This window comes from Hyla sarda, chromosome 3, assembly GCF_029499605.1.
Source record: "Hyla sarda isolate aHylSar1 chromosome 3, aHylSar1.hap1, whole genome shotgun sequence".
NCBI lineage: Eukaryota > Metazoa > Chordata > Amphibia > Anura > Hylidae > Hyla > Hyla sarda.
In genome coordinates, this window is record NC_079191.1 from 50873013 (window position 1) to 50899779 (window position 26767).

General features: G+C 46.4%; 2 protein-coding genes across 7 annotated transcripts in view; one reads left to right on the top strand and one right to left on the bottom strand.

Annotated features, from left to right (window-relative positions):
* Positions 1–26621, bottom strand: E2F6 (E2F transcription factor 6). 3 transcript variants are annotated; one of them, XM_056564210.1, is made up of 7 exons: positions 26094–26338; positions 23302–23344; positions 16329–16545; positions 12363–12521; positions 10645–10759; positions 6602–6749; positions 1–949 (listed from the first exon to the last, which is right to left on the bottom strand). In XM_056564210.1, the coding sequence occupies exons 1-7, from the start codon at positions 26145–26147 to the stop codon at positions 945–947; spliced, it is 741 nt and encodes a 246-aa protein (XP_056420185.1). In that variant the 5' UTR covers positions 26148–26338; the 3' UTR covers positions 1–944. The 3 variants fall into 3 exon arrangements, with proteins under 3 accessions (XP_056420185.1, XP_056420187.1, XP_056420184.1); XM_056564212.1 differs by lacking the exon at positions 26094–26338 and adding an exon at positions 25799–26071; XM_056564209.1 differs by lacking the exon at positions 26094–26338 and adding an exon at positions 26411–26621 and having other exon boundaries at positions 6–949.
* Positions 26484–26767, top strand: part of GREB1 (growth regulating estrogen receptor binding 1) — a 197317-nt gene continuing 197033 nt past the window's right edge. For 3 of the 4 annotated variants that reach the window (XM_056564202.1, XM_056564207.1, XM_056564208.1), the window contains exon 1: positions 26574–26712. The gene's annotated coding sequence lies outside the window, so the exon portion shown is untranslated. Of the gene's footprint in view, positions 26713–26767 lie in introns of all 4 variants that reach the window. The other variant, XM_056564205.1, reaches the window with a different exon arrangement.

Genomic DNA, 26767 nt, shown 5'->3' on the forward strand with positions numbered 1-26767 from the left:
AGTAAATTGTGTTATAAAGCTGGAAAAAAAAAATACATATATTCTACCGTTATATCTGTCTGGATAGCATCTAGATATGGCCACATTTACAGCTCACACGGGGGTTACTATAGGATTTTCTCAGACAGTGGAATGATAGGTTGAGCCCCTTTCATCGTCAACCCTTGTATTCCTGCAAAACTTAGAGATTTTGCCCGTCAGGAGTCCGGGAGAGATGGGTGACACTTTATAGAATCTGCTAAGCAGCCTTTAAAAGGAATTACTGAACAGGATATATCATACTTTTTCACATTTACTGATGTGTACCCGTTTTATTAATAAAAATAGGATCTACATGTACAAATATATTTACACAAACTATAAAGCCCATCCACGTGATGGTTGGTTACACGTAAGGTACAATTAACTGGAGGGCATTATGGGCACTGTGCCATCCCGTCCAGTATAATTATTCTGACATCCCATTATATATCATTCTTTAGCAGAACGTCCGTTTTCACTAGGTTGTGGAGACACGAGGCGTCTCGTCATGTGACAGTCTTGTGTCAGGTATGACAGACACCAGTGATTCATGACCATCAAACGCTTATCAGCAGCAATGTCTTGGGGGGGGGGGGGGGGAGGTCTGGCATAAATTAGTTTTATCTATTTTTATAGGTCTGACAGCTAAAAACACCGCCAGACGTACACTGAGGACATCCATGGAACGCCAGCAGTGCTGTGAAGACATGGCGTTCCATACCAGCCGCCTGGACTCCTTGCAAGAAAAGCGCTAAGTGTTCTTTTTGATGAGACAGCTGATAAGTCATATCCTTGAGATTTCTGCGTCCATGAGAGCCCGGACGTTGTGGGACGTGAATCCAGGAATCTCTTCCAAAGAGTCTGTGTAACACATTGGTAGACAGTCGGGTCAGTCAGACACCACTGACAGAAACCATCGTAAATTAGTCTGAAAATAAAATGGGAAGACACTACAGTCAGCCGCGATATTACACAAAATACATGAAGAGTCACCCAGCCATGTTACTTCTCCAGATTTATGAGCCTTCAGCCTGGAATTAGTTATCTGAGGTTTTCCCACATTCAATAATCCTGCTATCTGCTGTAAGCAGATGTTCCTCAAGCCGCCTTCCATTTGTCTTATGAAGTGATATCATTACACAGAACATATTGCTGCGTGATGTCCCAACCCGACCAGTTACAGAGCAACCAAAAGGCATATATGTCAGCATTTCCCAACCCAGGGTACCTCCAGCTGTTGCAAAACTACAACTCCCAGCATGCCCGGACAGCCTTCGGCTGTCCGGGCATGCTGGGAATTGTAATTTTGCAACAGCTGGAAGCCCCCTAGTTGGGAAACACTACATGTTCGCATGTAGAGATGAGCGAACTTACAGTAAATTCGATTCGTCACAAACTTCTCGGCTCGGCAGTTGATGACTTATCCTGCATAAATTAGTTCAGCTTTCCGGTGCTCCGTAAAGAGTCTCCTAGGACTGTATCCACCTTTTCCAGCCCACGGGAGCACCTGAAAGCTTTACCAATTTATGCAGGATAAGTCCAACTGCCAAGCCGAGAAGTTTGTGACGAATCGAATTTACTGTAAGTTCGCTCATCTCTATTCGCATGGAGCCAGATATACAGATGAGGAACGGGCATCTTCTTCAGAGGCCATTACAGTAAAGTTAATTTAAAAAGGGTTCTCCGGTGGAACACTTTTTTTTATTTTTATTTTTTTTATATCAACTGGTACCAGAAAGTTAAACAGATTTGTAAATTACTTCAATAAAAAATAAAAAAAAAATCTCAATCCTTCCAATACTTATTAGCTGCTGAATACTAAAGAGAAAATTCTTCTCTTTTTGAAACAAAGAGCTGTCTGCTGACATCACAAGCACAGTGCTCTCTCTGCTGACACCTCTGTCCATTTTAAGAACTGTCCAGAGTAGGAGAAAATCCCCATAGAAAACATATGCTGCTCTGGACAGTTCCTAAAATGGACAGAGATGTCAGCAGAGAGCACTGTGGTCATGATGTCAGCAGAGCGCATTGTGTTCCAAAAAGAAAACCATTTCCTCTGTAGTATTCAACAGCTAATTAGTACTGGAAGGATTAAGATTTTTTTTTTTAAATAGAATTAATTTACAAATCTGTTCAACTTTCTGGCACCAGTTGATTTAAAGAAAAAAAAAAAAAAACAATGTTTTCCACCAGAGTACCCCTTTAACCCCTTAAGGACCAAGGACGTACTGGTACTTCCTTGGTCCTGCTCCCGTGATATAACGCGAGGTTACACGGTAACCCCGCGTAATATCACGGCGGGCCCGGCGTCATAGTGAAGTAATCGAATTTACTGTAAGCTCGCTCATCTCTAAACAGGATGCTACATGATAGATTTGGAAGTACATCAGTGAGTTGTATTTACTGTAATTTCCTAATAAAAAAAGTTTACATTCTTTATGGATATAATTCTTATATTTTAGTGCGCATGCGCGGTTGTGCGGCGCTGTATTTCCTAGGGCAGTGGTCTTCAACCTGTGGACCTCCAGATGTTGCAAAACTACAATTCCCAGCATGCCCGGACAGCCGTTGGCTGTCCGGGCATGCTGGGAGTTGTAGTTTTGCAACATCTGGAGGTCCGCAGGTGGGAGACCACTGCCCTAGGGGATTGCAACTGTGATTGCGAACAAATATCCCCTTACCAGTGCGCATGCGCTTGGTTCCAGTGGTGCTGTGGAGTTCTGACTGGCGGTCAGAAGGGAAGTAGTAGTCATTCATGACCTCATTACATCTACACTTCAAGGTTCTCTATATCAGGCTAGGACTGGTTTTTGTCAGCTGTCCATCACCTTTTTGTGGACGTTTGTATTTTAAGGGTGGGTTGTTTTTAATGGGAGGGACCTGTTGTATATGTAATTTATGTGGCTATCAAAGGTTTTGTACATTTTTGGATATCATTGATGTTTAGGTACTTTTTATTGTAGTGTTGGACTATAGGTTTAGTAAAAAGTTTACATTCACCTATTTCTTACCAAGTCCGAAAACTAAATTTTAACAAGGAAAAAAATTAAGGATAGATAGTCCATCAATATTAGAAGGGTCCTAAAAATAAGAGCAGCAACACGATGCAGGGGGAGAAAAACTAATAACCCCAACGATCTCCTGCACGGGCCCCTGCATTGCCGCCTCTCTGAGGTAGACTGTACGCCCCTCCACATACAGCTCTATGGGAGAGGAACGAACGCTGCCTCCCCCATAGAGATACATGGAGATGTGCCGGCCGTGAAGTCACGCTGCAGCCGGAACGCCTCCTGCACGGGAGAGCCGCAGCAGAGCAGTGGCCCCATGTGGGAGTTTGCGGGGTGTCCCAGCGGTCAGGCATCCCCTATAATGATGATAAGGGATAAGTTGTCTTTTGCTGCCGATGTCCTTTAACTCCTTGGGGACGGAGCCCATTATAACCTTAAGGACCCGGGCATTTTTTGCACATCTGACCACTGTCACTAAGTATTAATAACTCTGGGATGCTTTTACTTTTCATTATGATTCCGAGATTGTTTTTTCGTGACATATTCTACTTTATGTTAGTGGTAAATTTTTGTCGATACTTGCATCGTTTCTTGGTGAAAAATTCCAAAATTTAATGAAAAAAATTGAAAATTTAGCATTTTTCCAACTTTGAAGCTCTCTGCTTGTAAGGAAAATGAACATTCTAAATAAATAATATATTGATTCACATATACAATATTTCTACTTTATATTTGCATCATAAAGTTGACATGTTTTTACTTTTGGAAAACATCAGAGGGATTCAAAGTTCAGCAGCAATTTTCCAATTTTTCACGAAATTTTCAAAATCGGAATTTTTCAGGGGCCAGTTCAGGTTTGAAGTGGATTTGAAGGGTCTTCATATTAGAAATACCCCATAACTTACCCCATTATAAAAACTGCACCCCCCAAAGTATTCAAAATGACATTCAGTAAGTGTGTTAACCCTTTAGGTGTTTCACAGGAATAGCAGCAAAGTGAAGGAGAAAATTCAAAATCTTCATTTTTTTACACTTGCATGTTCTTGTAGACCCAGTTTTTGAAATTTTACAAGGGGTAATAGGAGAAAGAGCCCCCCAAAATTTGGAAGCCAATTTCTCTCGAGTATGGAAATACCTCATATGTGTATGTCAAGTGTTCGGCGGGCGCAGTAGAGGGCTCAGAAGGGAAGGAGCGACAAGGGGATTTTGGAGAGTGAGTTTTGCTGAAATGGTTTTTGGGGGCATGTCGCATTTAGGAAGCCCCTATGGTGCCAGAACAGCAAAAAAAAAAAAAAAAAAAAAAACCACATGGCATACTATTTTGGAAACTACACCCCTCAAGGCACGTAACAAGGGGTCCGGTGAGCCTTAACACCCCACAGGTGTTAGACGACTTTTGTTATATTCGAATGTGTAAATGAAAAAAAAAAAAAAAATTTCTACAAAGGGTAATGGGAGAAAAATCCCCCCAAACTTTGTAACGCAATTTCTCCCGAGTATGGAGATACCCAATATGTGGCCCTAAACTGTTGCCTTGAAATACGACAGGGCTCTGAAGAGAGCGCCATGCGCATTTGAGGCCTAAATTAGGAATTTGCAGTAGGGGTAGACCCGGTTACAAGGATGGGGCTTGTCTCCACCAAAACCCTACAGCAGTGTCTCCCACAGGGTGCCTCCAGCTGTTGCAAGACTCCCAGCCTGCCAGGACAGTCTATGGCTGTCTGGCAACACTGGGAGTTGTGGTTTTGCCACAGCTGGAGGTGCCATTTAGGAAACACTGCCGTTTTTCATTTTTATTGGGGGGGGGGGGGGGGGGGGCCGCGACGTGTAAGGGGGTGTATGTGTAGTGTTTTACTTTTTATTATTTGTTAGTGTAGTGTAGTGTAGTGTTTTTAGGGTACATTCACACAGGCAGGGGTTCACAGTAAGTTTCCTTGAAGGAAACCCACTGTAAACCTGCCCGTGTGAATGTACCCTGTACATTCACATGGGGGGGGGGGGGCGCCCCAAACCTTCAGCTGTGGCAAAATGACAACTCCCAGAATGCACTGACAGACCGTACATGCTGGGAGTTGTAGTTTTACAACAGCTGTAGGCACACTGGTGGGGAACCACTGAGTTAGAAAACAGACTCTAGCTCAGTGTTTCCCAACCAGTGTGCCTACAGCTGTTGCAAAACTACAATTCCCAGTATGCCCGTACAGTCAGGGATGCTAGGCGTGTAGTTCTGCAATATCTGGCCCTTCAGATGTTGCAGAACTACAACTCCCAGCATGCCTGGACAGTCTGGGCATGCTAGGAGTTGTAGTTATGCAACAACTGGGGAAGAACAGTGGCCTCCAAACTGTAGCCCTCCAGATGTTGCAAAACTACAACTCCAAGCATGCCCAGACTGTCCAGGCATGCTGGGAGTTGTAGTTCTGCAACATCTGAAGGGCCAGATATTGCAGAACTACACGCCCAGCATCCCTGACTGTCTGGGCATACTGGGAGTTGTAGTTTTGCAACATCTGGAGGACCACAGTTTAGAGACCACTACACAGATGTTGCAAAACTACAACTTCCAGCATGCCCAGACAGCCTTTGGCTGTGTGGGCATGCTGGGAGTTGTAGTTTTGCAGCTTTTAGAAGGCCACAGTGAAGATCACTTACCGCGATCTTCACTGCAGCCTTCTCAGCCGCACTTTCCGTCCGCCGCTCCTCCTGCTCGCGCCGCTGCTCCGGGATGTCGCCGCCTCCGCCGCCGATGCCGGTCCGGGTAAGCCGGGCCATGTCACCCACCTCGCCGCCAGTGTTCCCCCCGCTCTGTACCGACTTCGATCGGTGCGCAGAGCGGGGGGAAATGAACTGTAACCCCCTGCCATTGGTGGTCAGCCTGACCGACCAATGGCAGGGAATTGGAGGGGGTGGCAACATTGCCACCTCGCTCCTATGCTTTAGGCTGGTCGGAGCTGTCTCTGACAGCTCAGATCAGTCTTATTTTCCGGGAGATCGGGTCACCAGTGACCCGATTTGCCCGGATCGCGGCAAATCGCAGGTCTGAATTGACCTGCGATTTGCTGCGATCGCCGATATGGGGACCCCCATATATCAGGGATATATCAGGACCCCCCTAGGCATTGCCACGTGATGCCTGCTGATAGATATCAGCAGGCATTCCAGTCCGATCACCGCCCGGCGAGCGGCAGTGATCGGAAAAACGGAGGGCGTATGGATACGTCCTCCGTCCTTAAGTGACGGGACGCGAGGGCGTATGCATACGCCCTTCGTCCCCAAGGAGTTAAGAGTGTTCTAGACAACCCCCCCATTTTTGGCCCTCCAACTGTTGCAAAAGTACTACTCGCATTATGCGCTGAGCACTTTCAGGGTTGCATTTTTTTTTTTTTAGAACAGCTGGAGGGGCACAGGTTTAGAACACTATTAGAACATATGGATGTTATACAGGGGCCCCTACTCAGGAGTAGCCCAGTAGTAGCCAGAAAGCTGGTTCCGTTCATGTACAGTTTTTGCATGGATGCTTAGGACATAGGAGAAGACATCTACAGAAAGGATTGTAATATTAGTTACTTTACCATCATCTATAAGAATTGGCTCTGGCTCCATCTTTAGAGTCTTTGTTAATTTTTCAAATGACTTCTCATCTGCATTTTGCTGCTCTACCTCACATAGGAACACGTCGATCGGCCCTTTTGAACTCTTGATATGGATTTCTATGCAGTCCTATAAAAAGGATTGAAAACAAAAAGACACCAATTTACTCACCAGAAGTTTTAAATTAAAAAGGATATGTCCGGTTTCTTGTTAAACTGAACATAAAACAAAAATGTGTAGCAATGTTTCGATTCCCTCCTGTGTCCTTTACAGCTTCTATGCCGACCTATGTGTAGCCATGGTAACAGACAACATTGTGTAGTCAGATCTCGCAGTCATGCCTCGGTGTTCTACTGCTAAATGTGAGACTCAACACCAGACTGCAGAATTAGACTACACAGGACTTGTTTGCCGGTCGTAATCATCTAGACGGATAGTCCGCATAGGAACTGTACATACAAAAGAGAACCGTTAAAACACTTAAGATTAATTGCAAAGTTTCTCCATTTTAGTAGTAGTGGGAGATCAACTAAAAAAGAAAAAAAGGAAGCCTTGTATTAATTTATCTACCAGGGCAGATCATTTCGGAGGCCAGTGCAATAAATATTTGGTTCTTTTATCATATACAGTGGTCCCTCAAGTTACAATATTAATTGTTTCCAGGACGACCATTGTATGTTGAAACCATAACTCTATGGAAACCTGGTAATTGGTTCTAAAGGCACCAAAATGTCATCCAAAAATAGGAAAAAGTGAGAACAAAAAATAAGTACATAACCAATATAGAAAAAGCAAATCCTTACATATAAAGGTAAGAAAGATCTGCTGGGAGCTGTAAATCACCGTCCATGTCAGTGTTTCCCAAGCATGGAGCCTCCAGCTGTTGTAAAACTACAACTCCCAGCATGCCCGGACAGCCAAAGGCTGTCCGGGCATGCTGGGAGTTGTAGTTTTACAACAGCTGGGGGCACCCTGCTTGGGAAACACTGGTCTATGTAGAGGACAAGAGCTTCTTCGGGGTTCTGTACAGTACACAATGTCCTAAAAAAGTAACATTGAGCCGCCCTCACCTGGTGTCCAGAGGAGCAGATAACTCTGGAACAGTTAAAGAGTACAGAACATGTAATACCTCCCTGTACTGTAGGGGGCGCTACCAGACAGTCAGTCAGTGCATGCACTTCAGTAATACAGGGGTCTTTACCAGTGAATGCCCATTCTGATTAGTCTGTTCTTCCAGCCATGGACATGTTTCGCAGATCTGGACTGTCTGTAGCATTGTATGTTGAGTCATTGTAAGTTGAGGGATCACTGTACTTAATCTTTAAGTACATAGAGCTCATAACTCTCTAACATGAATTCAGAATAAACCTTAACCGTTTTACGTCAATTCGGATTACCAAAATTATTTATATTTACCAAAATGCCAGAATCAGAGAGAATTTTTAAATTACTTTGTACAAAGTCAAAAGTTTACACACATTTCGTTAGTATTTGGTAGCATTGCCCATTGACTTGTGTCAATCGTTTTGGATATCCTCCCACAGGCTTCTCACAACAATTTTGTCCCATTTCTCCTGATAGAGTTGGTGTAACTGAGCTACGATTGTAGGTCGCCTTGCTCGCACCTGCCTTTTCCGGTTTGCCCATAAATTTTCAATAGGATTGAGATCAGGGCTTTGTGATGTTGCTTCAGTATTGTCAAATAATCTTTTCTCATGATGCCATCTATTTTGTGACGTGCACCAGTCCCTCCTGCAGCAAAAATAAATAAAAAATTAAATCTACTTTTTTTTTTTTTTTTTTTTTTTTTAACCAAAAACGCCATAAAAACTTCCACAGATTTTCCCTGCGTTTTTGCCTTTGAGTGGTAATTGAATTTTTTGGCGTATTTTTTCAATATTTGTTGGGGTAAAAATGTATACGTTTAAAATTGTCATCTTCTGACCACTATAACTTATTTTTCCGCTTATGGGATGGTAGGAGGGCTCATTTTTTGTGCCGTTATTTGAAGTTTTTAGCTGTACCATTTTTGCATTGATAGGACTTATTGATCGCTTTTTATAAATTTTTTCATGATATAAAAAGTGACCAAAAATTATTTATTTTGGACTTTGGAATTTTTTTGCGCGTGCGCCATTGACCGTGCGGTTTAATTAATTATATATTTTTTTAATAGTTTGGACGTTTACGCAAGCGGCGATACCACATATGTTTATATTTATTTTGATTTACATTTTTTTTTAAATGGGAAAAGGGGGGTGATTTGGACTTTTATTAGGGAAAGTGTTAAATCACATTAACTTTTTTTTTTTTGCAGTGTTGTAGCTCCCATAGGGGGCTATAACACTGCACAAAATGATCTTTTACACTGTTCCCTGCAAAGCCATAGCTTTGCATTGATCAGTGTTATTGGCGGTCAATTGCTCAAGCCTGCATCTCAGGCTTGGAGCAATCAATCGCCGAACGGACGTGCTGGAGGAAGGTAAGAGGACCTCCGCTCATGTCCTAGCTGATCGGGACACCACATTTTCACTGCGGTGGTCCCGATCAGCCGGGAAGCTTTTACTTTTGTTTTAGACACGGCGTTCAACTTTGAACGCCGCGTCTAAAGAGTTAATAGCGCGCGACACAGAGATCGCAAAGGTATCATCACTTTTGATCACTAAAGTCAAAAAGAGAATTAAAAACTCCTGCAAAAACTCCAAAGTTAAAACCCACATTGCGTTTTTTCACTCCCATAGACTTCTATGGGAGGAAAATGCCAAGATTTTCCCGAAAAAACGCCAAAAAGTCTCAACAAGAGGTAGTTTTTGCAAAATTGCCAAGGAGCCCAAAATAGCAGAAAAAACGGCAAAAGGATTTAGAAAAGAAATTTAAAAAAAAGAAAAAATTTGCCAAACTGAAAACGCCAAGTGGATAACGCCGTAGCATTTTTTCTCGAAAAAAAATAAAATAAAATAAAGGGATGCGGCAGAATGGGAGTTGTTATTGACGTTCTTGTAAAAATAAAAAATAAAAAACCCAAGTGGAAACCTAACCTGAGGCTTCCAAACTTCTACCTCCAGACGTAACGATGGTCATTATGGCCAAACAGTTCAATTTTCGTTTCAGCCCACGCCGATACAGTACTTGTTTCACTGTGGATTATGGACAATCTTACCAGCTTCCGCCAGGTCTTCACAAGGTCTTCTACTTTTGTTTTTGGGTTGATATGCACATGTAAGACCAAAGCACGTTCATCTCAGACACAGCACCCGTCTTTCCTGAGCGATATGATGGATGGACCTTCCCATCTTGTTTGTACTTGTAAATAATTGTTTGTACAGATGAACGAGTTACCTGCAGGTATCTGGACATTGCACTGAAGGATAACCCAGACTTGTGTAAGTCTACAATTCTCTTCCCGATACCTTGGCTGATTTCTTTAGACTTTCCCACGATGTTACACACAGAAGCAGTGTCTTTATGGTGTGCATGAAAATACATCTACAGGTGTCTCTAAATCAGAAGCTTCCAAAGACATGACATCACATGGGCTCTGTCCCAGTTTGTGTAAAGGCATAGTAATCCTAGTGTGTGTAAACTTTTGACTTTGCAGAAAGTAACAAAAATGCCATAAAAATTATCTTGCTCATTATTCTGACATCAGGCAAATATAAATAATTTTGGTAATCCCAATTGACCTAAAACGGGTAAGGTTTATTCTGATTTCATGTCAGATAGTGCTAGAAACCATGTATGTCTGTATATAGAGTATGTAAACTGGTTTCAACTGTATATATTTTTCTCTATATGTTTGCCCCCCTCCATTGTTTTACACTTATCTGAAGTGTTTTGTTTCTAGGATATTGTATATTTAGAAGTTTTTTGTAGCCATATCCAATATTAATGTAGGTTTTGTTGTATGTTAAATATACATCCAGCTTTACTCCTGTTCAAACTTGACCCAAGATCAATTCAAGCGTTGGATTAAGATCATGAAATTCTGATAAACATGCCTGGAATATCTGTTCAGTTTACTCACCTCATTTGGGGCTGGCACCACCAGCTTTGTTTCTTCTGGAGCTTTCACAGCGAAAACTATCTGCTCATGGTAATCTTCTAAACTATGGAGGTCTTGATAGGTTACATATGCTAAAGTTTACCAGGTTAAGGAGGATGAGCTAGTCAGGAATGTCTTGGTTACTAATGACCTCCTAAGGTTACGTTCACACGAGTGGATTTACAGTGTATTTTACGCTGCGGATCCGCTGGTGAAGGCCCCGCTCTATGCTGTCTTTACATGTGCCTGCTCGTAGAGGCAATACGCCGCGACGATCAGACACCCTGCAGCGATGTGCGCGGAGTACTCGCACATCACAGCCACGCTCCCTGCTCTGAGCTAGACAGAGAGCTCCCGCGATGTGCGAGTATACTGCAACATGCACATCGCAGTGTGTCTGCTCGTAGCGGTGTATTGCCGCATTGACAGCATAGAGCGGGCCTTCGCCAGTGGATCCACAGCGAAATCCGCTGCGAAAATCTGCTTGTGTGAACGTACCCTAAAGCTGGACATAATTAAATCAAGTAATAAAAGCATTAGAAAAAAAAACCTGCAACTGAAATTAAAGCATGAATATAGCAAAGCTAAGTATTTTTTTTGCTGCAAATCTGTGTGACATTAGGAGTTCTCTATTGTTTTTCATAATGACCTTTATTAAATCAAAAAAAAATAAAAGTAAATTGTGCCTGTGACGTGATATATCAGACAGCTAATGAACGTTCCTGCAGGCAACCAGTTAAAAAAAAAATTATAGTACCTACAAAAAAATAAAAAAATAAAAAATAAAAAATAGTGCAAGCAAGGACAGGTGGTGAATGGACACAGGGTCATGGACCCCCAATTCTCAATGATATGTGTGGGAAGCAACAACTAGGCAGCCTGGCTTGATCCCACAGAAAAGCTACAAGTGCCTACAATGGGCACGTGGGAATAAAAACTGGACCATGTGGAAGAAGGTGGCCTGGTCTAATAAATCACGTTTGTATTACATCATGTGGATGAGCGGATGTGTTATAGATGACACCAGGATGCACTATGGGAAGAAGGTAAGCCAGAGGAGGAAGTGTGATGTTCTGGACAATTGTCTGCAGGCAAACATTTGGTCCTGGCATTCATGTAGATCAGTGTTTCCCAACCAGGGTGCCTACAGGTGTTTCAAAACTACAACTCCCAGAATGACTGGACAGCCGAAGGTTTCCAGGCATGCTGGGAGTTGTAGTTTTGCAACATCTGGAGGCGCCCTGGTTGGGAAACACTGATATAGATGTTACTACCACATGTACCACCTGCCAAAACATTGTACAGAGTGGAATCAAAGAATAAATACTATGTGCAATGTTAAAGAACATAACTGGACAACAACCTTCATATACATTTCCTTAAATAAAAGGAATGTGTTTTAAAGGGTTACTCCACTACCCAGCCTCCGGAACATTGAGCTCCGAACGCTGTGTGCGGGCTTACGGGTTCACGCCCCCTCAATGCAAGTCTATGGCCTTCCCACAGACTCATTGAGAGGGCAGGCCGTGAAGTCACGTGGGGGCGGGTGTGAACACTGAAGCCCGCACACAGCGTTCGGAGCTCAATTTTCCGGACGCTGGGGAGCGGAGTAACCCTTTGAAGAGGACACAGACAATTTAAATGGTGATGCCCTATACCACCTGTAGCTTGTATGCTGTTCTGTAGAAAGAAAAGGATATTTCTTGTTGGTCTTGTCCTCTGAGAGCCGAAATAGCTGGTGAGCACAATCCAGGATGAGTTCATCCAGTGATTCCTCCATAGCCGATAAATCACTGATATCATTGCGTATCCGCTGTAGTTGTGAGATCCCAGTGCCTGCGTGGTTCAGGCTTGTCCCCCTAAAAGGATAACAAAGGTTGAGTAAAAGTATTTGTTGTTAGGTCCTGGCACATTCAAGGTTTTACTGTAGATTGCAGCTGCAATCCAAGCGGTTGGTGTACAAGACCTTTCCTCAGCAATTCCCAGACTTCGGCCATCCCAGTATCCTAAAAAATTTGTAGTTTCGCAATAACTGGAGGCATACTGGTTGGAAAACACTGGCCTAGCTATAGAGGATGCACCCTTGTGCCTCCCCATGATCACTTAAAGGGGTTATACAGGAAAAAAAAAAATGTTTTTATATATATCAACTGGCTCCAGAAAGTTAAACAGATTTGTAAATTACTTCTATTAAAAAATCTTAATCCTTTCAGTACTTATGAGCTTCTGAAGTTAAGGTTGTTCTTTTCTGTCTAAGTACTCTCTGATGACACGTGTCTCGGGAACCGCCCAGTTTAGAAGAGGTTTGCTATGGGGATTTGCTTCTAAACTGGGCGGTTCCCGAGACACGTGTCAACAGAGAGCACTTAGACAGAAAAGAACAACCTTAACTTCAGAAGCTCATAAGTACTGAAAGGATTAAGATTTTTTATAAGTACCGTATTTATCGGCATATAACACACATTTTTTAGGCTAAAATTTTCAGCCTAAAGTCTACCTGCGTGTTATATGCCGATAAGCCGCTGCAGAGACCGCCACCGCTTCCGGCTTCTCTGCCCCTGCCTGTCCTGGGGTCCCTGCCACTGCCCCATTGCCGGCGCCGATAGCCGGGGGAGAGAAGCGGCGCCGGCAATGGGGCAGTGGCGCCGACAGGGGGAGAGAAGGGGCAGAGGCACCCATTGCTGGCGCCGCTGCCCCGTTGCCTCCCCCTTTCCCGGTTGTATAATTACCTGTTGCCGGGGTCGGGTCAGCGCTGCTTCAGGCCTCCGGTGTGCATCCCCTGCGTCATTGCTATGCGCAATGACGAGTGACGTCACTGCGTCTCGCAGCGCATAGCAACGACGCAGGGGACCAGACCCCGGCAACAGGTAATTATACAACTGGGGATGGGGGAGGCAATGGGGCAGCGGCGCCGATAGACAGGGGGAGAAAAGTGGCGGCAGCAGGGCTCTAGAACCCAGGAAAGGCAGAGGGAGAGAAGCGGGCAGCGACGGCCTCTCTCCCCCTGCCTTTCCTGTGGGCTTCTGTGGGGTCAGAAACAGTGTATAGGGGTATACACACACACACCCACGCACCCTCATTTTACCAAGGATATTTGGGTAAAAAAACTTTTTTTAGCCAAATATCCTTGGTAAAATGAGGGTGCGTGTTCTAGGCATGTGCGTGGTATACCCCGATAAATACGGTAATTTACAAATCTACAACACAAAGAGAAACACAGCCGCACATCCACCTTATGTAATTTGATCTACTTGCTTCTCAGCATAATTTCAAAAACGAACAGGTTGTTACTATACATTTTGATCAAAAAGTACATGTCCACTCGCCACGTCAAGGCCACCTCGTTAGAGTGGGTCCCTAACCTGACACTGGCGTAACCCCCGGCAGCGACCACTGCCTCCGAGACCCCATGCCCAACCGGGGGAGCGACCCAGTGGCCGGGCAGCCCCACTACTGCCCGACCAAGCCCCTGGCTCTGGGCCACTCCAACCCACAGACAAAGCATCACAGAAACAATGGCCGTCACAGAGAACCACACCAGTATGAAACCAATTAGCAGGAAACTGCATAAGGGTTTCCTCCTACCATTCTCCCAGCCCTCTGGCAGTGAGCACATGTTAGGTTTCATACTGGTGTGGTTTTCTGTGGCGGCCGTTGTTTCTGTGATGCTTTGTCTGTGGGGTGGAGTGGCCCAGAGCCAGGGGTTTGGTCGGGCAGTAGTGGGGCTGCCTGGCCACTGGGTCGCTCCCCCCATTGGGCATGGGGTCTCTGAGGCAGTGGTCGCCGCCTGGGGCTACGCCAGTGTCAGGTTAGGGACCCACTCTAACGAGGTTGCCTTGACGTGGCGAGTGCGCTTGTACTTTTTGATCAAAATGTATACTAACAACCTGTTAGTTTTTGAAATTATGCTGAGAAGCAAGTAGATCAAGTTACAAATGGTGGATGTGCGGCTGTCTCTCTTTTTGTATTGCGTAATTTACAAATCTGTTTAACTTTCTGGAGCCAGTTGATATATAAAAAAAAGTTTTTTCCTAGATAACCCCTTTAATACTATTCCCATCTTAGAAACGTATGGCATATCCATCAGATGTGCCATAAAATGTCTTCTAGAACATAGGTCCACCTCTGGTGTGCTGTGCTGCCTTCAGAGCTAAAGCAGTAAATGGAGAGTGCTGCACAAGGGTGGCCTCCTTAAGGGTCTATTCACACGTACAGTATTCTGTGCAGGTTTGATGCGCAGGATTTTCTGCTGCAGATTTCAATGTAAATTGAACAAAGCTTGAAATCCTGCGCAGAATGTGTGAATAGACCCTAAAGGGCAACTCTAGTGGAAACAAGTGGAAAACAAATGTTTCCAAATCAACTGGTGCCAGAAAGTTAAACAGATTTGTAAATCACTTCCATTTAAAAATCTTAACCCATCCAGTACTTATCAGCTGCTGTATACTACAGATATACTAGAGAAATGTGTGAAGTTCTTTCCAGTCTGACCACAATTCTCTCTGACACCTCTGTCCATGTCAGGAACTGTCCAGATTAAAAGCAAACCCCATAGAAAACCTCTCCTGCTCTGGACAGTTCCTGACACAGACAGAGGTGTCAGTAGAGAGCATTGTGGTCAGACTGGAAAGAACTTCACACATTTCTCTAGTATATCTGTAGTATACAGCAGTTGATAAGTACTGGAAAGGTTAAGATTTTTAAATAGACGTAATATACAAATCTGTTTAACTTTCTGGCATTAGTTGAAAACATTTATTTTCCACCGGAGTACCCCTGTAATAGGCATGATAAGGCCTGGGGATAGGCGTGACCGCTATACAGAAATAAAAATGGTATCAATGTGGATATGTGGGTCCATTTACATTTATTACTGCTATGGGTTTAGGCACCTACGGCTATATGAACGCCTATCCTCCGAAAGTCATGATCTGGGGGCAGAAAACTTGTAGCAACTCCCAATACACAGACCGTGATCTCACTGTACAATACTTAGAATGCAAACAGTAATATAGTGTAACAGTCCAGCTCACCTCACCCTGGGACTCCACAAGGATCCGCACTCAGCCAGGTGCCCAAACTTGGAAGAAAGAGGAGATGATCCAGCGAAGTAAAGAAATCCAACTTTATTCAAGGCACAAGTAAAAACGGTACAACAACCAAAGCAAATCATGATTTGCTTTGGTTGTTGTACCGGTTTTACTCATGCCTTGAATAAAGCTGGATTTCTTTACTTCGCTGGATCATCTCCTCTTTCTTACAATACTTAGAATGCCTGAGAAACTTGACCTCCCGGTGGACTTGTGAAAAGCTGATTGAAAAGGAGTTATCAAAAAGAACAAGATTTCATCTTTAAGAGCGAATCACTGCAGCAATAAGAACATGGACCTTGTTATATTAGACTCAGCATAACATACCCAGTGTCATATACTCCATCTACCTCTGAACGGCTATTCATGAAATCTAATGCTACCCCCTAGTGGTGAGATGAGGAAGATCACAACATCACGTTATAATGCAGGAGGAGATAAGCAGAATACACTCGCCCCATTCATTTTCATGGGAGCACTGATGATGCCCAAGACCTGTACCTGAGTCTTTTCAGTGTTTCCATAGGAATGAATGTACCCTTAAAGTGAAAAAGATCCATGTGCAAAATTACTTACACCCACTGGACAAGGTTTTTGGATCTCTTCTGAATGAGTCGGATCCCATCTAATACGTTGGTGATATCGTACACCCTTCTCTTCCTCACCCCTAGCAGTTTAGCGGCATCATTTAGGTCCACAACGCCCTCCGGAGCAGATTTTATTATGTCCATGAATTTTCTTGTTAAGTGAAAGAGTGAAACGTCGTAGCGAGGACGCGGTAATGCCAAAGACACTGTGATGAGGAACAAAAATTAGGAACATGTTATGCAAGGGTTAAAAAAATATAAAAAAAAAAAAAAAAAAAAAAAAGAAGTCTATTTTAAGAAAAGTCATAGGGCAGCGTTTCCCAACCATGGTGTCTCTAGCTGCTGCAGAACTACAACTCCCAGCATGCCCGGGCATGCTGGGAGTTGTAGTTTTGCAACAGCTGAAAACACCCTGGTTGGGGGTGTGGGGAACACTTTTGGCTGAAAACTTCTCTTTGATACAGGTTTGGTCAATAAGCAGACAGAAATAAGATTTTTTAACACTTACTGTAAAATCTCTTTCTCAAAGGATCCATTGGGGGACACAGATCGTGGGTGTGTGCTGCTGTCTCTAGGAGGTATGACACTATGGCAACAAAGAAGTCTGCTCCTCCCAGCAGGATATACCCGCCTCCAGGCCCTGAGGTAATCAGTTTTAGTAACAGAGCAATAGGAGAGAACCGACAGGTCAAGGAAAAAAAAAAAACACGAACTGTCGGAGAACCAGAAGAAAAGATATAACTGAACACACCCTCGGACAGAGAACCAAAGAGAAACCCAAAAGGGCGGGAGCTGTGTCCCCCAACGGATCCTTCGAGAAAGATTTTACGGTACGTGTTAAAATAATCTTTTTTCTATCGGCTCCATTGGGGGACACAGACCATGGGACATACCAAAGCCGTCCCTTGGGTGGTCAGATAATCAGTCAAGCAGACAGCTTTTCCACTGCCGCCAGCAGCAGTTTACGGCCCAGACTAGCATCAGGCGATGCGAAGGTATGAACCCGGTAGAACCTCGAGAAAGTGTGCAAAGACGACCAAGTAGCCGCCTTGCAATCTGCGAGGCAGAGGTTTGTTCTGGAGAGCCCAGGATGCCCCGACAGAAACAGGTAGAATGAGCCACAACCCTGAAGGGAGAAGTCTTCCCCCCTACAGCGATAGGCTTCCGAAATGGCAGACCGGATCCACAAAGAAGTGGTGGCCTTGGAAGCAGGTTGTCCCTTACGACGACCTTCCGTAAGGACGAAAAAGGAATCACACTGACAAGACGAAGAAGAGATAGAGAGGTAATACCCAACAGCCCGAACCACATCCATTTTGTGGAGTAAATGCTCTCTGGAATGAGAAGGAGCGGGACAAAAGGACGGAAGAACAATGTCCTCTGAGATGAAAGGCCGAAACAACCTTAGGCAAAAAGGAAGGATCTGGCCGTAAGACAACCTTGTCCTGGTGAAGCACCAGAAACTGAAAACGGCAGGAGAGAGCTGCCAATTCAAACACACTCCGGATGGAGGTGATAACAACAAGAAAACGCCACTTTCCAAGAAAGGAGGTGCAGGGACACCTCCCAAAGGAGTTCAAAAGGTTCACCTTGGAGTACGCCCAGAACCAGATTCAAGTCCCAAGGTGGAGAAGGTGACCGAGAAGGTGACCGATAAGGAGGGACAGCATGCACCACTTCTTGAAGGAAGGGCCAGACATGAGAATTAGAAGCTAGAGGACGCTGGAAGAGAATAGAAAGGGTCGAAACCTGACCCCTAAGGGAACCGAGGGACAACCCCAGTTCCAATCCTGATTGCAAGAAAGAGAGAAGACGGGAAACCGAAAAGGTAACAGGACACAAGACCTGAGCTTCACACCAACTAAAATAAGACCGCCAGGAACGGTGGTGAATTTTTGCCGAGGAGGACTAACGAGCCCCGAGCATGGTGCGAATGACTTGGGAAGAGAGACCGCGGGTCTCAAAACCGCGATCTTGAACGCCACGCCAAAGCAGAGACGGTAATAGGGGTGGCACAGGAGACCTGAGATAGGAGGTCTGGACGATAGGGAAGGCACAACGTTAAGTCGTTCAGGAGCCTGACCATGACGACTTACCACGCCCGCCGGGCCAAGGATGGGCCACTAGAATGGCCGAAACGTCCCACTGAGAATTTCCTCAGGACCCCGAAAGGAGAAGAAAGGGAGGAAACATAAGGTAGGGCAAAGCCCGACCACCAAATAGACAAGCTAGGACAAGGCTCGACCAAGAGAGAGGAATGCTTCGGTTGTGGCGGGACAAGCAGAGATCCATGCCTGGAGCGCCCCAGGTGTTGCAGATCCCTACATCCAGGGATGTTTGCTGTGATCAGTGGCCTTGGACGACTGAGGACCGGCCTAGAAGATCACATCCCAGGGACGGCCAGACTGAAGATAACTGAGATGGCCGGAAACCTGAGTTCCGCCCAGAAGGGAAATTCCCAAGAAGCAAGCAAAGAAAGAATTGCCCTAGGCCCCAAAATGTTGAAGGGGAAAAAGTTTCTAAGACCCGAGAACGGGCAGTCCCTGAAAACACCTCCCCAGCCTGACAGACAGGCAGGGATGGACAGGAAGGGACACCCCCGAAAAAAAAATGAGGGGGAAAACAAAGCCACCATAGAAGGGACCAACAAGACTGACGAGAGAGAACGATCTTGCAGCTGAGAGACAATGGAGACCTGTCACACAGGAAGAAAATCACCAGTTGAAGAGGTCTGTGATGAAACTGGGCAAATGGCACGGCCTTCACGGTCGCCGCCAATCGACCCAGGACATCCATGCAAAAGCGAATGGAAACTTGAGCAGGGAGCCGAAGGCATCAGACTCTTGAAAGAGTAGGCGGAGTCGAAAGCGGGCAGAGGCCACATCAAACTGGAGCCCCAGGAGAGAGGTTGGGCTTGTCCCAAATGACCATCCAACCGAAGTGAGACAAGGTCTGGAGGTTGAGACTAAGACTCTCCAGGATCTGGGTCCTGCTGGAGCTCAGATCAGGAGGTAGTCTAAATAAGGAATCACGGAAACAACTGTTGTCCGTAAAAAAGGCTATCACAGGCGCCAGGACTTTGGTAAAGGTCCGCAGAGAAGTGGCCAGACCGAAATGGATAGCCACAATAGAAAATGACCGTCCGGAACTGCAGAGCGGAGGTACCGCTGATGACCGGGAAACAATGAGATGTGGAGGCAGGCATCCTGATGTCCACCAAGGAACGAAAACTCCCCTTGAACCATGGACTCCATTCGGGATGGGAACGCAAGATGCTGGCTGAGATACTCGAGAACCAATACTGGGCGAACAGAAACGCCTTTCTTGGAGACCCCAGAGGTTGGAATAAACCTCGAAAACGTTTCCCTGAAGCTGCATGTCCAGGCATCCCGGGGGGTAAGAGACGACCAACCACCCGAGAGAGGTCGATGGGTGGGGGGGGACCCTTCAGGCCGAGGAAGGCCTACGGGGCCTGATGGGGCTGCCAAACGGCCTGAACGGATAGCCGACCTCCGGGAGGAATGGGATCGGAAAGAGGAGCCCTCTTCCCATGAAGGCGCCTGGCTGGACCCTTTGTTGGTACCAAAGGTCCGCAGAACCGGAAGGAGGACTTACGACGGAAGCAGTTCTGTGAGTCTTACCAGAGGTAATAAAGAACTCTTTTTCCCGCCCGTCGCCTCACTTCTTGAAGGTGGCATCCGCATTCCAGGCTTAAAGCCATATGCAGGGACGGTGGCTATCAGGTAGCTTGTGTTAAAGGCAGCACAGTGGCTGCACATAGAAGCAGAGGACAGAAAAAATCTCAGGCTGCGGAGCATGGGAGAGCTAGATTAAATAAATCCTCCGGAGGAATCTTGAAGACTACCCTGGCGGAGTTGGAAGACCATACTAAAAGGGCCGTTGACACCCAGGCAGAAGCAAAAGCAGGAAGAACCTGCTGCCTCAAGGGCAGAGATTGCCAAAGTATCCACCTTCATGTCCGCTGGATCCTTGAAGGCCGCCGCATCAGCCAAAGGCCGGGTAGGCTCCTTAGAGAGGCGGGAGACCAGCAGATCCACAGTTGGAGAGGAGGTCCACGGCGAAGGAATACCGCGCTTGAACCTTCGTTTCCTGAAACTTCTTGTCAGAATGACTTCAGGAGGATACCAGCAGGGCATAAAATTCAGCGTGAGAGCTGAAAGTCTTGAGTGCCGGTCGGGCACAAAGAAAGGAGACTTCTGGAGCCACGTCCGAAGTTCCTGGGTTCTTTAGATGGAAGGTGTCTCTTATGGCCGCAACAAATGAGTACACCACATCAGGCACATCCGTGCAGTCCTCCGAGTCGGAGGCCGAATCAGAAACCTCATCCACAAGTTCTTCAGGTGAATGGGAACGAGGAGAGACAGCCCTGGAAGAGGTCGGCCACGATGAAAGGAAATTTCTGGACCACGTCCGAAGTTCCAGGGTCCTTTAGCTGGAAGGTGTCTCTTATGGCCGCAACCAATGAGTACACCACATTAGGCACATCCGTGCGGTCCTCTGAGTCTGAGGCCGAATCAGAAACCTCATCCACAAGTTCTCCAGGTGAATGGGAACGTGTGAGGCGGCACTGGGAGAGAGAGAGACTGACCTGGTACGCGGGTCTGGAGAGACAGAGCGGCTACCCTGGGAGCATTCTCTAGAGGAGCGACGCTTGCTACAGGTCGGAGCAACGGGGCGATGTCTGCGCCAGTGCCTGCCAGAAGACTCGGGGGATGAGTCAGATGACACACCCCTATGATGCTGCGAGAGCGTCAGAATAGGGGGAGAGTGGGACCCTCCGGAGGGCCAGTGTAGGGAGGGCCTCTCCAAGGCAGTCACCACATAATGGGAGACCTGAGACAAGTCTGATATAGACTGGGAGAGGGAGGGAACCCAGGCTGGAGGGGCGGCCGAACCCACCAGGTCAGCAAGAACATCCGGGGTAGAGTAGCAGGGGGGTCTGGGGGAGCAGTGGAGCAGGCAGAACAAGTGGTTCAACAGAACCAGACAGTTTAGAGTTACAGTATTAACAGAGTAAAGGAGTGGCTAATACTCCAGTTAACTGTTTAGAGGGAGGCCGTTCTGGGCCTCTCTCACCCAAGACTGTGTTCCCTTGCACTGTGTTGCTGATACAGTCTTCTTATCTTACTGTTTCACATGCCTTGAGATCCCCATAGACCACATTGGTCCCATTTAAAAAATTAAACCACAACACTAACACTCTGTCCCACCCCGGGATTCGAACCCGTAGTGGTCTGCAGGCTGTCAAAGAGGAGAAGTGCCAGCCAATAGCAAGTGAGGGGCGTGTTAGGAGCAGGGGGCACCGCTGATTGGCCCCTGCCACCAATCGCGCGCACAGCGCTGATTGGTGTGCAGTTCGCGACCAGAGAAGCTTCGGCGGCCCTGGGTGGGCGGAGCTAAAGCACACCGGGCCGCCGAAGCATTAACAAGAAGTCTGTAATGGCGCCCGCTCCTTGCCCCGAGTGCACATGCGAATGCATGTGCACTCGCAGGGAACTGAGCGGACTAGACGCCACACATACACATATATATTAGTGTAGAGAGTTGTGCCCCATCCAAACAGCCACTGCTCCCCCCAGTAATAAAGGAACCCCTGTCCAGGCCAGCCCCATTGGACCCATGAGAAAAGTGGGCCAAAACTGATGGTCTCCAGCTGTTGCAAATCTGCACCTAAAGAGAAAGGGAAATATACTTACCTCAGTCAGAAGGACTTACCTCATGAAGTCTTCAGCCAGCTTTTATCACCTGTATCATGCCGGGCTACCATGTGCGAACGAGGCGAGCAAGGAGATGGGTGACCCGGACCCATGAGGTACAACCCCAGGCACTGACCGTAGGCGAGAGGGGGTGAACAGCGCATATACACATTGTCTGTACCCCCTAACTCGCAATTGGGAAACAGTGAGCCGCAGTTCCTGAGTCCCCACCTGAAAACATGAAAGAAAATGGAATAAAAAACTAACACATTCCCTAACTAGGAAATTAATAAAACATAAGACCTGGTCTGGAGAAATCCAGACCCTGTCCACCTCCTTCAGACACTAAGCTTAAAACTGATTACCTCAGGGCCTGGAGGCGGGTATATCCTGCTGGGAGGAGCCGACTTCTTTTTTGCCATAGTGTCATACCTCCCTAGAGACAGCAGCACCCACGGTCTGTGTCCCCCAATGGAGCCGATAGAGAAAAACTGTTACCAGACTACTCAGGCAGCAGCTTTCCTCCATGCTGAAATTGGGAGACAACAGCCCCAAATTAGATAGTAAGCACAATCCTGCCACTTTACAGGCAATGCATTTTTAGTGTTTCTGACTTAGGCTAAGATTGCACAGTGACTTAGGCCGCAACACAAACTGTGCGGCATGAAATGTGCTGCATCACAGCCACTGAAAGGGATTAGGGCTGCACTGGAAGCGTCAAGTGGCCGAGACCATTTGTCACTAGAAATACATCCAGAATAGACTCCCCTCTGCCTAGGTGTAGCCGGACATCAGGTGCCAAGAACACGATGACCCTCCTTTGTAGGGATTGGATGTTTCCATTAGTTCCTATGTAGTGATGTGACCCAAGTTTTTTAAATTTTATTTAAAAAAAAATCCAAGGAATGTGCTGTATCACCAGAGTTGCTAGTTCTTCTCCTGAGAGAGGGGACGCCCGTAAAACTTCACTTCCAGGCCAAAAGACACCTGTGAGGTTACGGGACCAATGTCCCCCTTGAAATAGCAGTTTCTGCTGGCGGATTTCACTGCAAGAATAAACATTTTATGCTACTGAACTTCTGAAGTGTTAACAGAGGAACAGAATCCACTTAAAAACAATGGTAGGGTGTAAGTGGAATTCTGCTCAAAAAAAAATTTTGAGCAGAATTTCTCTAGTAACAGACATTCAGTCAGGCAGCTTGTGCCCAGATTAGTCTGAATAAAACCAGAGCACGGCACACTCACTTTTTGAAGACCTCTTCTCATCACTGGGAAAGTTGGTCTTAGTCTAAAGGAGGAAGAAAAAAATAAAAAGGTCAGGAAACAGTTACACAACATAAGATATCACATACAGCGATCCCCCCGACATATTGTTTCTACTTATGATGGTCTCTCAGAGCCCAGTGTAAAGTTGAATACAGCATCAACTAACAATGCTAGGTTGGGGCCATTAAAGGGGTACTCCACTGATGCCAGAGTGCTAAAGAGATTTGTAAATTACTTCTATTTAAAAATCTTAACCCTTCCAGTACTTATCTGCTGTATGCTCAGCAGAAAGTTATGAATTTATTTTCTGACTGACCACAGTGCTCTCTGCTGACACCTCTGTCCATGTCAGGAGCTGTCCAGAGTAGGAGAAAATCCCCATAGCAAAGCTATCCTCTCTGGACAGAGGTATCAGCGCGAGAACACTGTGGCCAGACAGAATGGAAAACTCAAAAAGAAAAGAACTTCCTGTGAAGCATACAGCAGCTGATAAGTACCGTATTTTTCGCCCTATAGGACGCACCGGCGTATAAGACGCACCCAATTTGTAGGTGCAAAATCAAAAAAAATAAAGATTTTGAACCTAATAGTGGTCTTCAACCTGCGGACCTCCAGATGTTGCAAAACTACAACTCCCAGCATGCCCGGACAGCCGTTGGCTGTCCGGGCATGCTGGGAGTTATAGTTTTGCAACATCTGGAGGTCTGCAGGTTGAAGACCATTGCATAGGAGGTAATACTCACGTGTCCCCGCCGCTCCGGACCCATCACCGCTGCCCTGGATGTCGCTCCATCGCTGTCGCCGTGTCCCCGTCGCCTTGGAACGTCTCTGCTGCCGGCCGGGTATCCTCGCTCTCCGTCGCCATCATCACGTTGTTACGCACGCACGCACGCAACGACGAGGAAGGAGAGCACCGGCCATACAGGGGATCCCTGAACGGAGAAGACACCGAGGAGGCAGGTAAGGTCCCTCCCGGTGTCCTGTAAGCACTAACCCAGCTATTCAGTCGGGCTGTTCGGGACCGCCGCGGTGAAATTGCGGCGGTCCTGAACAGCCAGGTTAGTGTCACTTTCCCTTCAGACGCGGCGGTCAGCTTTGATCGGTGATGTCCTGTATTAGCTGCGGGTCCCTGCCGTTGGTGGCCACAGAGACCGCCGCAATAGGTGTGTATTCGCCGTATAAGACGCACTGACTTTCCCCCACCAGTTTTGGGGAAGAAAAAGTGCGTCTTATACGGCAAAAAATACGGTACTTGAACGATTAAGATTTTTAAATAAAAGTGATTTACAAATCTGTTTTTGCTTTCTGGCACCAGTTGAATAAAAAAATTTAAATGTTTTCTAGTGGAGTACTTCTTTAACCCCCCCCCACCCCCCAGTGACCTGTAGAAAGATGAGCAGGCTAAGGAGCATCACAGACCCTTGAGGTCTTAATATTACTGAAGTGGAGACGTGTTGCTGCAGTGTACAAGTGCAGTCCCAGCAAGCTTTGATGTCAATTCTTTCTGCGGAATCGGCTTTGAAATGCATCGCCATCTACAGAGAGAACGCGTTTCGAAGCAGTCTTAGCGCCGACATGTTCTGTCAGCGCTCAAAGAATACAGAATGTCTGTCCAGAATCATTTTGGGCAGACATTCTGCCCTGTGAACACAAGTGTCAAGACTTACTAAGGCTGGGTCCACACTACGTTTTGTCCCATACGGGAGCGCATACGGCAGGAGGGAGCTAAAACCTCGCGCTCCCGTATGTGACCGTATGCGCTCCCGTATGCCATTCACTTCAATGAGCCGACCGGAGTGAAACGTTCGGTCCGGTCGGCTCATTTTTGCGCCGTATGCGCTTTTACAACTGGACCTAAAACCGTGGTTGACCACGGTTTTAGGTCCGGTTGTAAAAGCGCATACGGCGCAAAAATGAGCCGACCGGACCGAACGTTTCACTCCGGTCGGCTCATTGAAGTGAATGGCATACGGGAGCGCATACGGTCACATACGGGAGCGCGAGGTTTTAGCTCCCTCCTGCCGTATGCGCTCCCGTATGGGACAAAACGTAGTGTGGACCCAGCCTAAGCAGGATAGAAATAGGAGTCTTCATCCAAAAATTAACCCCTTTCTGCCTGCTACTGTTGTGCTCTGCCATATTCAGCACTAAACAATTGAGCTGAACAAAACCGATGCACCCGGATCCCATTGACTTGAATGGCATCCTTCAGGTGTCCATACTTTTAGGGAAGTTGAGCAGAGAAAATATTAGACATGCAGTATTTTGTTTCTGCGCTCAGCTCCTGTCCAGTCAGCGGCTTGAGCGATGGGAGCCCCTTTAGCAGACCTTATCAGTGGAGTGAACAGGACATTTAATGCGCCTATCCGGTATTGAACTGGTAGGATACCCGGTTAAATCTCCCGGCAACTTCATAGCACAAAACTAAAACTAAAACAATCAGTTTATGGATTTGACAGAAGTCCCCTAGACTTACATGGGACTGATGGAAAAGACGTAGTCTGATCGCTCTGTTGCAGTTAAAGTAATTTAAAAAGGTGAAAAAAATAAAAAAAATACCACATGGCTCTAGCCCAGGGGTTCCCCCAACCAGTGTGCTTCCAGCTATCGCAAAACTACAACCCCCAGCACACCCAGACAGCGGGTTGTAGATTTGCAACAGCTGGAGGCACAGTGATTGGGAAACACTGCATGTAACCTAATGACTTGCGCCGTTTTTGTGGTGGCCATGATATAATGAAGGGAAGAGAAGCAGGTCTGGGAACTGTTACATAATGTGGCGCAGTTTTATCGATTAGCTCTAACTTCAGCGTTATTTTTCTCATGTGTGGCCTTCTAATTGAAATGACCACTAAAATGGAAAGCGAATTGTTGCCAATAGCAACCAGTCTGCGCTTCGCCCGTCACGTGACTTTTAGGTGTTTACTCCGGGGCAACTACTCTGTGTCATTCCCGCGCAAACAGTACGAGAAGCTGCAAGACCAAAGCAATCGACGTCTGAGAAATTCAACTCCATTACAAACAGCGGTGGCGACGGCAGAGGGACAGCAGCCGCAGCATCCTTCATCCTTGCCGGTTGTGTCGTTACCTCAGTGTCGTTGCTTGGAGGACCGTCTCCCTGTAGCACCTCCATGCTATCCGTTGACGGTGCCGGCGAAGCCATGATGTCCGCGCTGGACACAGGGACTAATACCGGGGGAAGAAAACCCGCGGGAAAAACCTACGCAGCCCCGGACATCTAGCCGGTCACATGACGGGATTACGTCACTCGGTGAGAGCCAATCCTGAAGCGCGAATTTTTCGCTTAGGAAAATCGGGCTGCTGATTGGTGGATGGAATTGCCGCCTGTGCTCTGATTGGTCAATGGAGTGGCCGTCTGGGCTCCGATCGGTAGGTGACTTTTGGTAGATGGTGTTGTCAGGGGATCGATTACTTCTGTCTGCCC

Coding starts and splice junctions, on each gene's coding strand:
- E2F6 (XM_056564209.1), bottom strand. CDS start 26,485: ATGGCTTCGCCGGCACCGTCAACGGATAGCATGGAGGTGCTACAGGGA. Junction 23,345..26,410: donor CTCCAAGCAACGACACTGAG/GTAACGACACAA, acceptor TTCCTCCTTTAG/ACTAAGACCAACTTTCCCAG. Junction 12,522..16,328: donor AAAAACCTTGTCCAGTGGGT/GTAAGTAATTTT, acceptor TTATCCTTTTAG/GGGGACAAGCCTGAACCACG.